This window comes from Sphaeramia orbicularis, chromosome 10 (assembly GCF_902148855.1).
Source record: "Sphaeramia orbicularis chromosome 10, fSphaOr1.1, whole genome shotgun sequence".
NCBI lineage: Eukaryota > Metazoa > Chordata > Actinopteri > Kurtiformes > Apogonidae > Sphaeramia > Sphaeramia orbicularis.
The window spans coordinates 39,831,141-39,845,650 of record NC_043966.1 but is presented as its reverse complement, the minus strand read 5'-3'; the positions used below and the strand labels follow the sequence as shown (position 1 = coordinate 39,845,650).

Below are 14,510 nucleotides of genomic sequence, written 5' to 3'. Positions count from 1 at the left end.
TTAAAATCTTACACAAGAACACCAAAACACTTGTTGACAACAGCAACAAATCCAACTTTAGCAATTTTTGGGAATCATGTTTATGGCCGCCTTCTAGCCCAGATCTAAACCCTCTGGATTCTGCTATTTGGGGCGTTTTAGAACATGCTCCCAATAGAACATCACACAGCAATGTCGACTTTCTTAAAGATACTATTAAAGAAGAATGGGAGAAGTTGTCACCCGAATATTTGAGGAACACTTGCGCAAGTTTCAGGAAGCGTGTGAAGGCAGTTATTGAGAAAGAAGGAGGACACATAGAATAAAAACATTTTCTTTTATGTCAGTTTTCTTGTGGCAAATAAATTCTCATGACTTTCAATAAACTAATTGGTCATACACTGTCTTTCAATCCCTGCCTCAAAATATTGTAAATTTTGCTTCCCCACCCTGTATGTGCATACCCTCTATTGGGAGAATATGTGCACTATCTTGGTTGTTTCCATGATACGAATGCCATGAATGCCATGAATGGTACATTGTGAATTTATGCCCGGCTGCGTTAAGGGTTTAAAGTACTTACTATAGTATCTTGAGAATTTAATACGGATGTGTTATTGACAGTCGGCTCATTTATTTGCAGGAACAGTCCTCACTAGAGACATTATGATGCAAAAGCATTAATGTTTGACCTGTTCTTTCATGTTTCCTATTTCTGGGCCTATAAAGCATATTCATGTTCGACTTCTTTTCTAGATGAGGGGCTTGAGGGCGTACAGTATGTTTGTCAGTTCCACTAGTCGACACAACTCTCTGTTGGATTCTCATTTACAGTCAATAGGTTTGAATTAAATGCTAATTCACTCTGCTTCTATACTCGTCAATTGTTCCTGGGCTGAATGATGAAGTCTTTAAAAAGAGACCGCTTTAGAGTTTTTTTGTTGGATTTCAATTCAACAGTTGAAATGCCTTTATTGTCACAGCATGGGCGTCCTTGACAGTACCTCCAAGTGTTTTTAATGGCTTTAATATGATGATACTATAGCATTGCATGATAGTATATTTGACTTTTGTTGGATTTTTAAGTCTATATGAATGGAGTCAAAATGATGCCCAGGGTCGCCACTCCACTTACAATGACATGAAGATTAAGAGCTTTCAGACATGCTAACTTTAACATAAAAAGGACCAATGGCCCTGTATCTCACCAGCTAGCCATTTATACCCTTGGTATAAATGGCCACTTAATAAATGAATGAATGATGAATTAGTGCTGCAGAATATATCACATTTCCTCATCCATTTTCCAGTCAGAGGAACCGTGACATCATGCATTAGTCTCTAAATTACCAGTCACTTCAGTTAAAAACCTCAGACCAGGCCAGGAATCTGGGTGTTGTCATGGATTCAGACCTGAATTTTAAAAACCACATACAAACGATTACAAAGTCAGCTTACTATCACCTCAAGAATATTTCTAGGATTAAAGGACTGATGTCGCAGCAGGACCTTGAAAAACTTGTCCATGCATTTATCTTTAGTCGAGTTGACTACTGTAACAGTATCTTCTCTGGTCTGCCTAAAAAGTCTACCAGACGACTGCAGCTGATCCAGAATGCTACTGCTCGAGTCCTCACTAAGACCAAGAGAGTGGACCACATCAGTCCAGTCCTGAGGTCTCTACACTGGCTCCCTGTCTCTCAGAGAATAGACTTTAAAATTCTCTTGCTAGCATATAAAGCACTGAATGGTTTAGGCCCAAAATACATCAGAGGCCTTCTAGTCCAGTATGAACCATCCAGACCACTCAGGTCATCTGGTGCAGGTCTGCTCTGTGTTCCCACAGTCAGAACTAAACATGGAGAATCAGCGTTTAGTTTCTATGCTCTGTATATCTGGAACAAACTACCAGAAAATATCAGGTCTGCTGAGAGTCTGAGTTCTTTTAAGTCCAGGCTAAAGACTCGCTTGTTCACTGCTGCCTTTGACTAAAAGGCTTTTGACTTTTTAAATTCTCTTACTTTAATTCAACTCTTACTTTAATATGTGTGTGTTTTTATATTTTTGGGTTTTACGTGTTGTTTTCTTACTTGCTGTTTTTAATCACCTTTTACATGTTTCTTTTATAATGTTTTAAATGTGTTTCTTTTTCCCTGTCATTGCATTTCAATGTCCTGTGTGAAGCACCTTGAATTGCCTTGCAGCTAAAATGTGCTATACAAATAAACTTGCCTTGCCTTTTGAAGCCAGTAGTTTGCAATTAGGCCTCCATGTTGGCTTTTTTAGAGCAGGAAATGATCATATTTGGGCAAAAGGGGCGGAGCTATGGGAGCCTGAGGAGTCAGAAGTGAACTAATGCTAAACACTGACTGAGAAAAATGGTAAACAACTTAATGGGGGCAGCCATGGCCTTGATGACTGGAGAGTTGGTTTGCGACCGATGGGTTGCCAGTTTGATTTCTTGGACTGGCAGAGAGTTGTTGGCTGATGTGCCCTTGAGCAAGTCACTTAACCCCACCATTTGCTCCCCAGGCACCCAACATGGCTAGCCCACTGCTTCTAGTATGCAGTGTGTGATGCAGGTATGTATGATCTAGTGACGGGTTAAAGGCAGAGGACAAATTTTGGTGTGGTGCATGTTAACATGTGCGAACCTACTGACAAATTAAAGATCCTTCTTCCTCTTCTTTTTTCTTAAAGCACTGTAAAACAAAGGGTTCTTAGTGGAACCCATTAGCCACAACTACAGTGGAGTTATATATTAGAAAAGATGATTTTATATAACAACTAGAAAAGCACTTGGAGAGCACAGACCCCCCCCCGATCACCACCAAAATTTAATCATTTGTTCCTTGTGCCAGTATCAACATTTCCTGAAATTTTCATCCAAATCCGTCTATAACTTTTTGAGTTATTATGCACACGAACAGACAGACAGACAAACCAACGCCAGCAAAAACATAACCTCCTTGGTGGAGGTAAAGAACCGCCGGTCCAAATAAAATATGAGATCATCAAGTCTCCCAGAAAAAATAAATAACTTGTCATTCATTCATTCATTCATTGTTTATTTCGAGCATTTATAGAATACAAACAAATTCACACACACACACATGCACACCAAAAAAAAATTCATTCATTTACACTTGAAAAGGAGTGGGAAGAAGAAAAACTTATTTAATCCCACCCCCATTCTCATCATCAAATAACTTAAGATAATAACATTTTAAATACTCACTCCTGCCCTTCGACTTCAAGCCAGAACAATGAACAAAATAGAACAAAATAGGCCTATACCAAATTAGAATAAATTCATTTGACAGTATTTACATTGCATAACCAAAATGTGTGTTAAAAAAAAAAAATAGAAACAAAGTACATTCCTGGTGGTGTTACCACAGGTAACAGTTAACCGTCAGCTTACATGATAATAATTACATACCAGCAATGGTAAAAACAAAAAAACTGCAATACCACAAGTGGTAAAGAACAGCAATAATTACATACCAACAATGGTAAGAAAAAAAACAAACAAACTACAATAGCACTAATGGTAAAGGGCAGCACATACCAGCGATGGTAAGAACAATAGCAGAAGGTAAAGGACAGCACAGACCAACTAGATGAGGTCTGTGTTGTCTTGTATTTTTAGAGAGACGATATATTGTAATTGTAAATCTACAGTAACCAGGGCTTTTTTGAGCCAACTCTAGTAGCGTTATTAAAACTTTGAGATGTTTCCACATTGGCTTAATTTTGATTGGTCCTGACCTACTGCTCTACAACCCCACCAACACATCCTGTACCAAAATCTGGTCAAATTGGAACCAAACTGAACAAACACTCCAAATAAATTAATTGACCTATGTATGAGGAAAACCAATAATCAGTCAAATAGAGTTATCTGATGCTAAAAGGACAGTACGGCATAAAAGATCCAAAACAGAGGAACACCTTGACAAAGTTAAAACTCAGTCTGTATCATCCCGTCCTCGAGACAGACTGACCCAGTGAAACACACCGTTCCAACAGCAGATACTGAATCAAAAACAGACAGCTGCATTTGCACTGAATACATTTATTTAACCACATAAGACATTCATTCACCAACCAAACCACAAATGGAACCACCTCATTTAGATGAGGAACATGAAGTGCTGCACACTAACACCATAATGCACACACCTACTACCCATGAGGAACAGAAGGTGCACATCCATTCAGCTGCTTCCATTTGCATTTTCATATTCTGCATCAAATAATAACATTGTAAGTAAAATTTTCATTTCTTGTTCGAAGTGGAAACATTGATGAATATAAACTGATTTATTAAATAAATATGCATGTTAGCAAGGAGACTGCAGCGTTCACTGAATTAATATAAGAAACACACATAAATGTTATATTAGATGGAAAACGGATGAAATAGTGCCATGTTTGAAGAACTGCAGAAATAAATGTCAGACATAAGCTTAGTTAAACAGTCGAATCTTCCGAACAACAGCCAGAGCATTAGTTTGAGAGTAAAATCTACAGTCAAATGGTGTGTTATTATACGGAATACTATATTATCCTCCTAAGACCCAGGAAATGTCAGCAAAGTACAAGCTTTTTTGTTTTTTATTAAATAAGTGTCTATACTGGAAACATCATGATGCAAGAGTTTTTTCAGATGCAGTTTTTACAATTTTTATGGAATGTCCTTTGTGGTGGATAGTTTTCTTTTCTCTTTTTTTTTTGTATAAAGTTGTGAAACTCTTGTCCACAAATGTGGACAGAAAACCCATAGCTGGGTCTGAGGAGGTTAAACTACATTTAAATGGGAACAATCTGAACCATGATAATGACAAGGATGATTGATATTAACCCTTTCATGTATACTGGTCACTACAGTGGACACTTATTCTACAGCTGTTCTCTTGTATATTCATGGATTTTGTTGTTTGTTTTGTTTTTTTTTTTACACATATCTTTATTAAAGTTTTAAAACATTACATATAATTTCTGACATGAATTGGTAACATTGTGTAGCTCTCCCTTGAGTGTAATAGTTATAGTTTTCACGCAATTATCCGTAAATGCATGTTTCTTCGCTTCAAAAATTAAATGCATGGTGTCCAGCTTAGTGGACATTTTTGCAACTTCATGAAAAATAGGTTCCTAAGAATTTTTTTTATTATTATTTCTATTTTTTTTTTTTTTTTTCATAAGAAAATTTTCAATCGCATTGTTTTTTTCATGCCTAAAGAAGAATAAAAACACTCAGGAATAAAATCTTGATAAAGGTTCTCATAATTTGTGCATGAAAGGGTTAAAGGAGTGATATTTTGCTTTTTGTAAATGGAATTATGCATTTTAAACATTTCCCTGCGGTCTACATAAACTGTAAATGCTCTGCTTGGGTCTGAATTCTTCATTAATTCAACTCCACAGGTCCATCTTCAACCCTATTTCTGAGTAATGACGCCAGAAAGAGCGTTGTGAGCGTTGGCCCTTTAAATGCAAATGAGCCACTTCACGCCCCTCCCCCTCCAGGTTGTTGGCTGTGCTGCTCTGTCCTATTCAACCAACAACTGAACATTTTAGGTAATCGGATCGAAGTTTGGACATATTTTCAGTATGGACTACAACCACTGCTGCCGACAAACAATTATGTTGTACTCAGAGAAATGTTCTGAAGTCTTGACCTTATATGTGCAAATGTCGTAATGTAACTAGTTATAGACATAACAAATTAGGCAGGAATTAACCCTTTATAGGGCACTCACTGAAATTCCAAATTTCAACCTTAGTGTGTTATTGGACATCCTCATCTACCTCTTCGTCAGTTGCTGTGACAACAGTCTCCCTCCTCTTGCCATAAAAAATCTGAGCAGCTCTTGCTAAAAAGTAAACACATGCAATAAAACAATTGTTATAAGGTCATACACCAGGGTTTTTCAACCTTGGGGTTGGGAACCCATGTGGGGTCGCCTGGACTTCAAATGGGGTCGCCTGAAATTAGTAGGAATTGATAAAAATAAAACCTTGCTAATAATAAATATATGGTGAGTTGACAGAGACAAACACAATCCATAAAAGACATGACAAACTGTGAAGCTGAAACTGAAGCACTGTGGTTCTGTTTATCTGTCAAATGTTCATTGTGGTCGGTTTCAGATGCTGCAGCTCTTTCATAATTCATAGTTTGAGTTCTTGTTTGTTCAGTATTAATTGTCAGCCTTGTAAATCCAAGCTGGACTGACTGTACATATCCTGACCAAGGAAAATAAAATTCTCACTTTGTTGCAGTAATAACCAATATATCAGCAATATGATAATTAAAGAAATATACATAAATAAGTGTGCAAAAATCGTAGTGTTAATAAAATGCTGTGGTTGTGGAGCAGAACTGAACAGTCTGACGGCCACAGGCAGGAATGGTTTCATATGTGGTTCATGGAAACGTTGCTCCAGTGACTGACCACAACATCATGGAGTGGGTGAGTGGAATTGTCTAATACTCTCCTGATCTTGGACAACACTGGCCTCACTGACATCACCATCAGCTCCATCTCACCAACGTTACTGGCTTGTGGATCAGTTTGTTGAGTCTGGTTGGTTAATATTCACAGTCTGAAACGTTTTTACATAACCACAGAAAGCAGGCGTCCTCTTTTCTGTCCTTTCTTCTCTTTTTTCCTTTTGTTATAACTGGATATTACATACGTGGCTGCTGCTGCACAGCTCCTTTCACACTGACCGTCTCTTCTATTGAGAACAATGCGTCCGTCTGCTAAACTGAACACCTCGTATCTAATGACTTAATGCGACGGCGGTGGAAACTCAGTATTTCCAGCGTCACAGTTGCCAAATTTTCCTCGCTAATGTGACACCCACAGTGAGTCTTTGAACCATCTGCTCTGAGACCGGACCACCTGAACGCCAGGCCGAGCCTCTTCAAATGTTGGCCCGGGGCTCCTGTCTCTGGTCTTTCTTTCCTCATTTTCCGTCACACAGACTTATTCCTCCCTCACCTCCCTCCATCTCCTTATTTTCCTCTGACCGTCCTCTTCGGTCTAACTCCTCCCAGGTCTGTCTGTCTGTCTTCTATGCCTTCACCCTGTCTAGGTCTTCCTCTCTCTTCCCTTGAGGTGCAACTACTGATTATGACAAAATGAATCATGACAGTCTGGATATCTGCTGTAGACTGAACTCTATGGAGCGGATTCACTCTTTGTGTGGTGCACCCAAAAACGTGCAACCACTTTTGATCGTATTATTAAGTAATGGACATAACCCTCTTATTACCCCGCCCTCCAAAGGGGAGGTAAGGGGTATTGTTTTGGTTCGGTTTGTTTGTTTTTAACACTCTAGCAGCAAAACTATTGTCTGAATTCATACCAAATTGGGTTTATAGAGTGCTAGTGACCCAGAACGGATCTGATCACATTTTGGGAAAAGCCTCCATTTACTTATAATGGGCAAAATTTCAAATATCTATAAAAACATCAATTTTGTTTCAATTTACTTCAAACTCTGCACATATGTAGAGGCATTGATATGCTCACATAAGCACATGCATAGACATGATGACATCGGCTGGATCGAAGCCAAAACAAGTGGTTCCAGGCACAACAAACCCCGCCCCTCGCACGCATTGTAGCTTATTTTGTCATCGATCGAGCTGATGTCATCATGTCTATGCATGTGCTGATGTCAGCGTATCAATTGCCCCTTTATGTGTGTCAAGTTCGAAGTGAATTGAAACAAAATTGATGTTTTTATAGACATGTGAAATGTCACCCATTATAAGTAAATGGGAGGAGAAAAAAAAAAAAAAATCATAAAACATTTGAACTTTTGACTCTCTCAAAATGTAATCAAATCTATTCTGGGTCACTGGCAATCTATAAACCCAATTTGGTACAAATTCAACCAATAGTTTTGCTGCTACAGACATGTGAAATTTCACCCATTAATAAGTAAATCGGGGAAAAAAATAATAAAATTCATAAAAATTGAAACTTTGACATTTTTTCCCCAAATGTAATCAGATCTATTCTGGGTCACTGGCAATATATAAACTAAATTTGGTATGAATTCAACCAATAGTTTTGCTGCTAGAGTGTTAACAAACAAACAAACAAACAAACAAACAGAAACACATCAAACCAAAAAAAAAAAAAAAAACCTTGCCTCCCTTTGGATGCGGGGTAATAAGTTACAATATGTTTGAGGGGCGGAGTTTGTTGTGCCTGACACCACTTGTTTACACGCTATTTGTGCAAATATACTTTAATAATTATTATTTTACATTTACAAGATGTAACCCCGCCTTCGCCCCTATGTAGCTGGGATAGGCTCCAAGCGACCCCCGTGACCCTAGTGAGGATAAAGCGGGTTCAGATAATGAATGGATGAATGAATTTACAAGATGTAGCCCTGTGTAAATATTGGTGAGTAAAGGAGTGGAGTTGTCCTGTTAATAGTTCATTTAATATTAAAAGTGTAATATTAGATGCCTTAAGTGAATGTTTTGGTTTATTACATTGTAATATTGTTAAATGCAGTAACCTAAAGCTAATTAATATATGTTCTAAGGTGCTTTGTCCATATTTGAATAAGTCTTATGCGCTCATATAAGAGCCCAGATGAGTATGTCCATAGAAGCCAATGCAGTAGTAAAGGTTCTGTATGTAGTCTGTACTGCTACTATAAAAGTCAACTGAAAGTGTAATTAACAATATTAAGTGGTTTTGAGCAATAACAGATGTATATTGGAGGAAAATGACTTTATTTAGACTTACATAGTTATATTTAATACAAGACAAATGAATGCACTGAATGTAAACTCTATATGGAGAAAGAGACGAGTGCCTCTGTTGTTCTTGCACTCAAACTCTACCTTTATTCCACAGTTTACACATAATATTCCTTTTGTTGTTGTGATCATCATATCTGGGACCTGTAACTGTTACGCCCCGGCCTAGGGGTTCACCAGGGCAAACATAATATGCCCTGCTTTTGTCCCCTCCCAGCTCCCAAGTACACACGTCAGTCACAAACTAAAGTTTACAATGTTTATTACAATTATTTTTTGCAGATAAGGAAGAATCCTCCAAAAATGGACAAAAACAACCACCGACAACTAAAAAAAAACTGACCCGATGTGCAACATATACAGATGAACACTGCAAAGAAGAAGTAATTAACAAAATCTTACATAATATATTTAAACTATTTAAGGCTTTTTCTCAAAATCTCTTTATTTACTGCTCATTAACTGTGCTAAATGGGAGACATAATTGCTCTTCAGATTAATTATAATCACTGTCTAAATGTTACAGACTGCACCGACACCTGACACTTTAATTTACTTTGCTCTCTCTCTCTTAGACACATCTGTCTCTTTACACTGTTCTTATCTATCAAATTATTTAACAACCATTACTTATTTGTTCATTTATTCTTTTTGAACTGGTCGCTACTGAGTGGAGTTTCCCTGATCTTCCACTTACTGTTCTTTTTGCGTTTTTTGTCATTTTGATGTTTTTCGTTTTTCGGTTCCCTTGTACTTTGTGGAATGGATGTTTGGAACAGTTGCTGGGGATGATTTCCCTGCTGCTGTAGTTAATTTACAATTGTATATGTGAGCAGAATCAAGTTACGCCCAATTTATACATCTGAAAGTTCTGATAGATAGACTAGTGGTATGCAGTCAATCTCAGAAATAGACTGAACCTGAATGTGTACAATACAGAAATTAAAAAAAAGGAACAAAATGAAACTTTGGTAAATGCTCAAGGTTTTACACGGAGGTTGATTTATAGATTCCTCTGAGCTGGTGGCTAGTTGTCTGATGTTTTAGTGTAAAAGCATGGATAGTATTTGGCCTATTTAACCCTTGAACACCAAACATGATCTACATGATCAGTGTGATATATTTTTCCCTGAAAAACCTGATGTATACAATTAGATACATGCAATACACTGATAATCCATCAGGGGGGAGGAATTCATTCACCAGAGGCCTTTCCAGTGACACAACAAGACTGTCATTAATGAGGAAGTAGGAAGAACTTTGGCAATTTAGAAAAGGAATTACCAGTTTGTCAGACATGTTTGTGTTATATTGTGTCTTTATTTGTTCAAAAGTAATAATATTTGAGCATTGAGACCCGATGCATCAAGTATGATACAAAATTTAAACTCATACATGGAAACTGATATTTGAAAAAAATATTTTTTGGTTGTTCAGAAGGACCAATAAAGGCTCTAGTTTAAGAGAACTGGAATTTTCTGTCAGTGATTTAATGGTTCAGACTTTACAGGGTTAAACCAACTGTATCACTTTTTCTGTTCTATTCTGTGGTCAGATCCAACTTAACTCATAAAGACCCAGTGTTGCTTTTGTGGCAGCTCCAAAACATATATTTTTTTCTTCTATATTTAACTTTTCTTAGGTGATTTATCAACATTTATTATGACATTATCTTCTGGGTTTTTTTTTTTGGTTTTTTTTTTCAGTGAACATCAGGTATTTTCCACCAGGTAATATTTAAATTACTGATCATTTAGACGTTCATAAAAGCTCAGATTAAAGTTGATGATTATTATATCAAAAACAGAGAAAACTGAAGAAAAAGTGACTTTTTCAGCAAAATACATCATTGACTGAACATAAAGAAGAGTGTTTCCATCCACTGTCGTTGATCAAACTCCATAGGTTTTTACTGGTGACTCGAGTTTTACATTTCACAGACAGGAAATAATGTGAATACTTCAATCTATTTCTTCATAGTTTACATGTGAATACATAGTTCAGATATATCCATAAGTCACAAACCTTCTACTTATTGTTATGATTCTGCTCAAATTAATAGATTGGATTTCAACTTCAGTAAATTTAATCAGAAAATATTTCAATAACTAATAAATCATTTCAATATATGTGGTCTTAAATATTATTGTATAACCTCTGTCTGAGTTGAGGTGAAAATAATTATTGTTTACAATAATTACTCATGTGTTGCTACAAACAAATTAAAAACAACTTGCCAAACATGTAATATTTAATGATTTTTCTCATTTAAAATGAAGACATCATGAACAGTATATGACTGTATTTATTATAGTTGATGAACATAAACTTTACTGCCATTGTTATTCTTGAATATTGAATTCTTCTGAACACTTCTATCATTTAAATGTATAGAAATCAATCACATAATGGAAACACATTCTCAGTCACAACATTTTTAATGAAAGTTGACATTTAAACACCATTATTATTGTATTAAATCACAGTGCATTAGAATATGTCAAATCAGGATTATTATCACCACAAATGTTAGCATTTAAGTGCATTTGGATTAAGATTAATACACGTTAAAACAGTTTACACTGGGCCGGCTCTACTAGAGATTTGTGTGTATTAAAACATGTGCAAACTCACTGTACATGCAAAAAAAATGTACAAACTGATTTACTAACAGTGCGCACTAAGGGTTGTGTCTTTCAAAAGTGCAAAATAGCGTGTTTGCATCCAGTTAGTACATTTGCCACAATGAATATGCAATATGGAGCGTTTACACGCAATTGTGCATGTGGCGGGAGGAGAAAATGTAAATATATTAATTTAGCACACACAAAGTGATGTATCAAACCTGAAAGGAATTTTGCTGATAGAAACTACGTCTATATTTACCATGTCTCAAAAGGAGGAGCAAATGGTTTGGATGTGTAATTGTGCACACATGGAAGTGGTTATTGTCACATCGAAATGATGAAACGAGATGCAGAGAACGCATTTTTCACTCTCGTGTGAACATTTTTGGAGTGACGGAAGAAAACATTATTGAGACATATGCGCCCCCCCACACACACACACACACACACACACACACACACTTTACGGGACTCTTTTCCACTCCTGATGATTGTGATTAAAGATACGTATCATCATCAGGCTACAGTAGGACTAAATTATATGCGCCTGACAGTCATTTAATCCAACCCCCCCCCCCCCCCCCCCACACACACACACACACACACACACACACCTTTAAAATGAAAAATAAACGAATGAATGAATGAATCATGCAATACCTTCTATGACTAAACTCCTCCAACGTTACATTTCTGTGTGTCTGGATCATCTCAGTCACTGTTCCCATTAGTGCTGGTGTATCCCACAGGAGTTTTACCTCATCTCCAGTAGCGCACACAAAATCCTCATTTAAATAGGGCGGTCTGCAAGACTTTGCACCCGTTGACATTTGCACAAGCAATCTTAGTAAATCACCCGCAAACCGTGGTTCAACCCCACATGCAAAATTCTGATTGTGCACATAAATTAGTACATGAAAATTGGGATCTTAGTAGATCTGGCCCATTGTCACTAAGTATAGTGACTCCAGTAAATAAGAGAAAATCTTTACATTTGGTGAATTTCTTACTCAGTGTCGACAGGAGTGATGATCAGAGGAGCAGAGTTTTTACCTTCATCATTCAGACATGGACTGAAGAATGGGAGGAGTTTATCATTGAAGCAGCAGCCAATGAAGGAGTAGATGAGAAGTGAAGAATCTACGTCATAAAAGGAGACCAGACCCTCCTCATAATCCACAAACACCCCCACCTTCTGAGGACCAGACTTCAGAGACAGACGGACACGAGGACTAGCAAGAGCTTCGTACTCATCTCCATTTCTCAACCAGATGGTCCAGTATCCGTTCTGAGGTCTATAGATGATCTGTCCTTTCCTGTCGATGGACTCTCTGGCCACTCCTAAATCCCAGTCAGTCTTTCCTTTGACCTGAACCTCAAAGTAAAACCTGCCTGAAGAGAAACTCTGCTTTGCTAAGATGCAAGGACAATAAGAAAACCTCTGTGGTTTGTCTGGAAGGTTCTTCCTTTCATCACCGTGATGAACCTGTTTCCCATCATCAGACTGGATGAGATAAGGTTGTGCTGTATCTGGATCCAGAGTCACATCCACCTCATACTGTTGGACTCTCTTCAGCTCTGCTTCAACCACCTTCTTCTTCTCTTCTCTGAGTTTGTCCTCCAGCTGAGACACAGCTCTCACCACAGTCCCTTCATAAGATGGTGGACAGACGCTGACCTCTGTCCAGGTCTTCATGGATGGAGCAGCCTTTACAGATGTGAACCTCTGGACAAAGTGGAGGTGGTCTTCAGAACCTAAGAGATGCTCCACCTCAGTGCTTCTCTTCTTCAGCTCAGAGATTTCCTGTTCCAGCTCTTTGATGAAGTCTTCAGCCTCTTTCTCTGTGGTCCTCTGCTTTTTTTGGATCTCCTTAATGAGCTGGTTCAGACTTCTCTGAACAGACTCCATCAGAGCAGTGAAGACCACAACACCTTCTGCTGTCTTTCTGTCTGCAGCATTCTTACTGAGTTCCACTGAGTGTTGAATGTCCTGGATCTTCAGTCGTCTCTCCTGGATCATCTGCTGAATTTCAGCCTCGGCCTTCTTCAGCTCTGCCTTCTGTTCCTCATGTTCTTCTTTCAGAAGAACAAACTCATGGTTCTTGTGGTCTAAAACAGGACAGAGCAAACAGATGCATGTGTGGTCAGTTTTACAGAACAGTTCCAGAGGTTTTTCATGTTTCCTACACATCCTGTCTTCCAGGTTCTCCACAGGGTTGATCAGCTGATGTCTTTTCAGTCCTGAAACTGTCAGATGAGGTTCCAGATGAGTCTGACAGTAGGAGGTCAGACACACCAGGCAGGACTTCAGGGCCTTCAGTTTGGTTTCAGCGCAGATGTCACAGGGAACTTTTCCTGGTTTGGCAGCTTGTTGGCCTGAGCTGCAGATGTTGGGTTCATGCTGAGCTTCTTTTCTGAACTGAGCCACCATCTCTGCAATGAAAGTGTTGATCTTCAGCTGAGGTTTTGTGTTGAAATCCTCTTTACACATGGGACACTGATATGGAACATTAACCCTCCAGTGTTCAGTGATGCAGGATTTGCAGAAGTTGTGTCCACATGGTATTGTGACTGGATGGGTGAACTCATCCAGACAGATGGAACACAGGAACTGAACTTCAGATCGGACATGACTGGCAGCAGCCATATCTGTGGACCAAAAGAACATACACGTCAATGAAATATTTTTAATTATATTCTCTATAGTGACTGACCTGTCACTGCTGGGTGTAGGTGGAGACCTCGTTTTTGATGCACTTGATGTCCAGACAGAGTCCTTCGGTGAGCTTCCCACTTTTATTAAACATTCTTAGATGGTCACATCAACATCTCATGAAGATTATATGACAGCATGATTACTGAATGAAGCTGACTTCTAACAGATAGTGATATAAACCATACGGTCTCCCCGTCCCTTCCCAGTGACCTAGTTACCTGCCCCCTAAATACATTTCCGTTTACCCTCCCCTAACTTAACTCTTTCAGTGTCATGGGCCGATTAAACCGGCTTTACAAATACAACCTTTAAAGTGCCACGGGCCGATCAGATCGGCTTTGGAGAACACGCCACATTTGTGTACAAACAAACCATCCACCCCCAT

At 38.2% G+C, this 14,510-nt stretch overlaps 1 protein-coding gene across 1 annotated transcript; it reads right to left on the bottom strand.

Annotated features, from left to right (window-relative positions):
• Nucleotides 1-12,359: 12,359 nt before the first annotated feature.
• Nucleotides 12,360-14,145, bottom strand: LOC115427211 (E3 ubiquitin-protein ligase TRIM21-like). The gene has a single exon (XM_030145698.1). The coding sequence runs from the start codon at nucleotides 14,075-14,077 to the stop codon at nucleotides 12,416-12,418; it is 1,662 nt and encodes a 553-aa protein (XP_030001558.1). The 5' UTR covers nucleotides 14,078-14,145; the 3' UTR covers nucleotides 12,360-12,415.
• Between the last annotated feature and the right edge of the window lie 365 nt (nucleotides 14,146-14,510).

Bases quoted from the DNA above. Each gene is read 5' to 3' on its own strand.
- LOC115427211 (XM_030145698.1), bottom strand. From the start codon at position 14,077: ATGTTCTTTTGGTCCACAGATATGGCTGCTGCCAGTCATGTCCGATCT.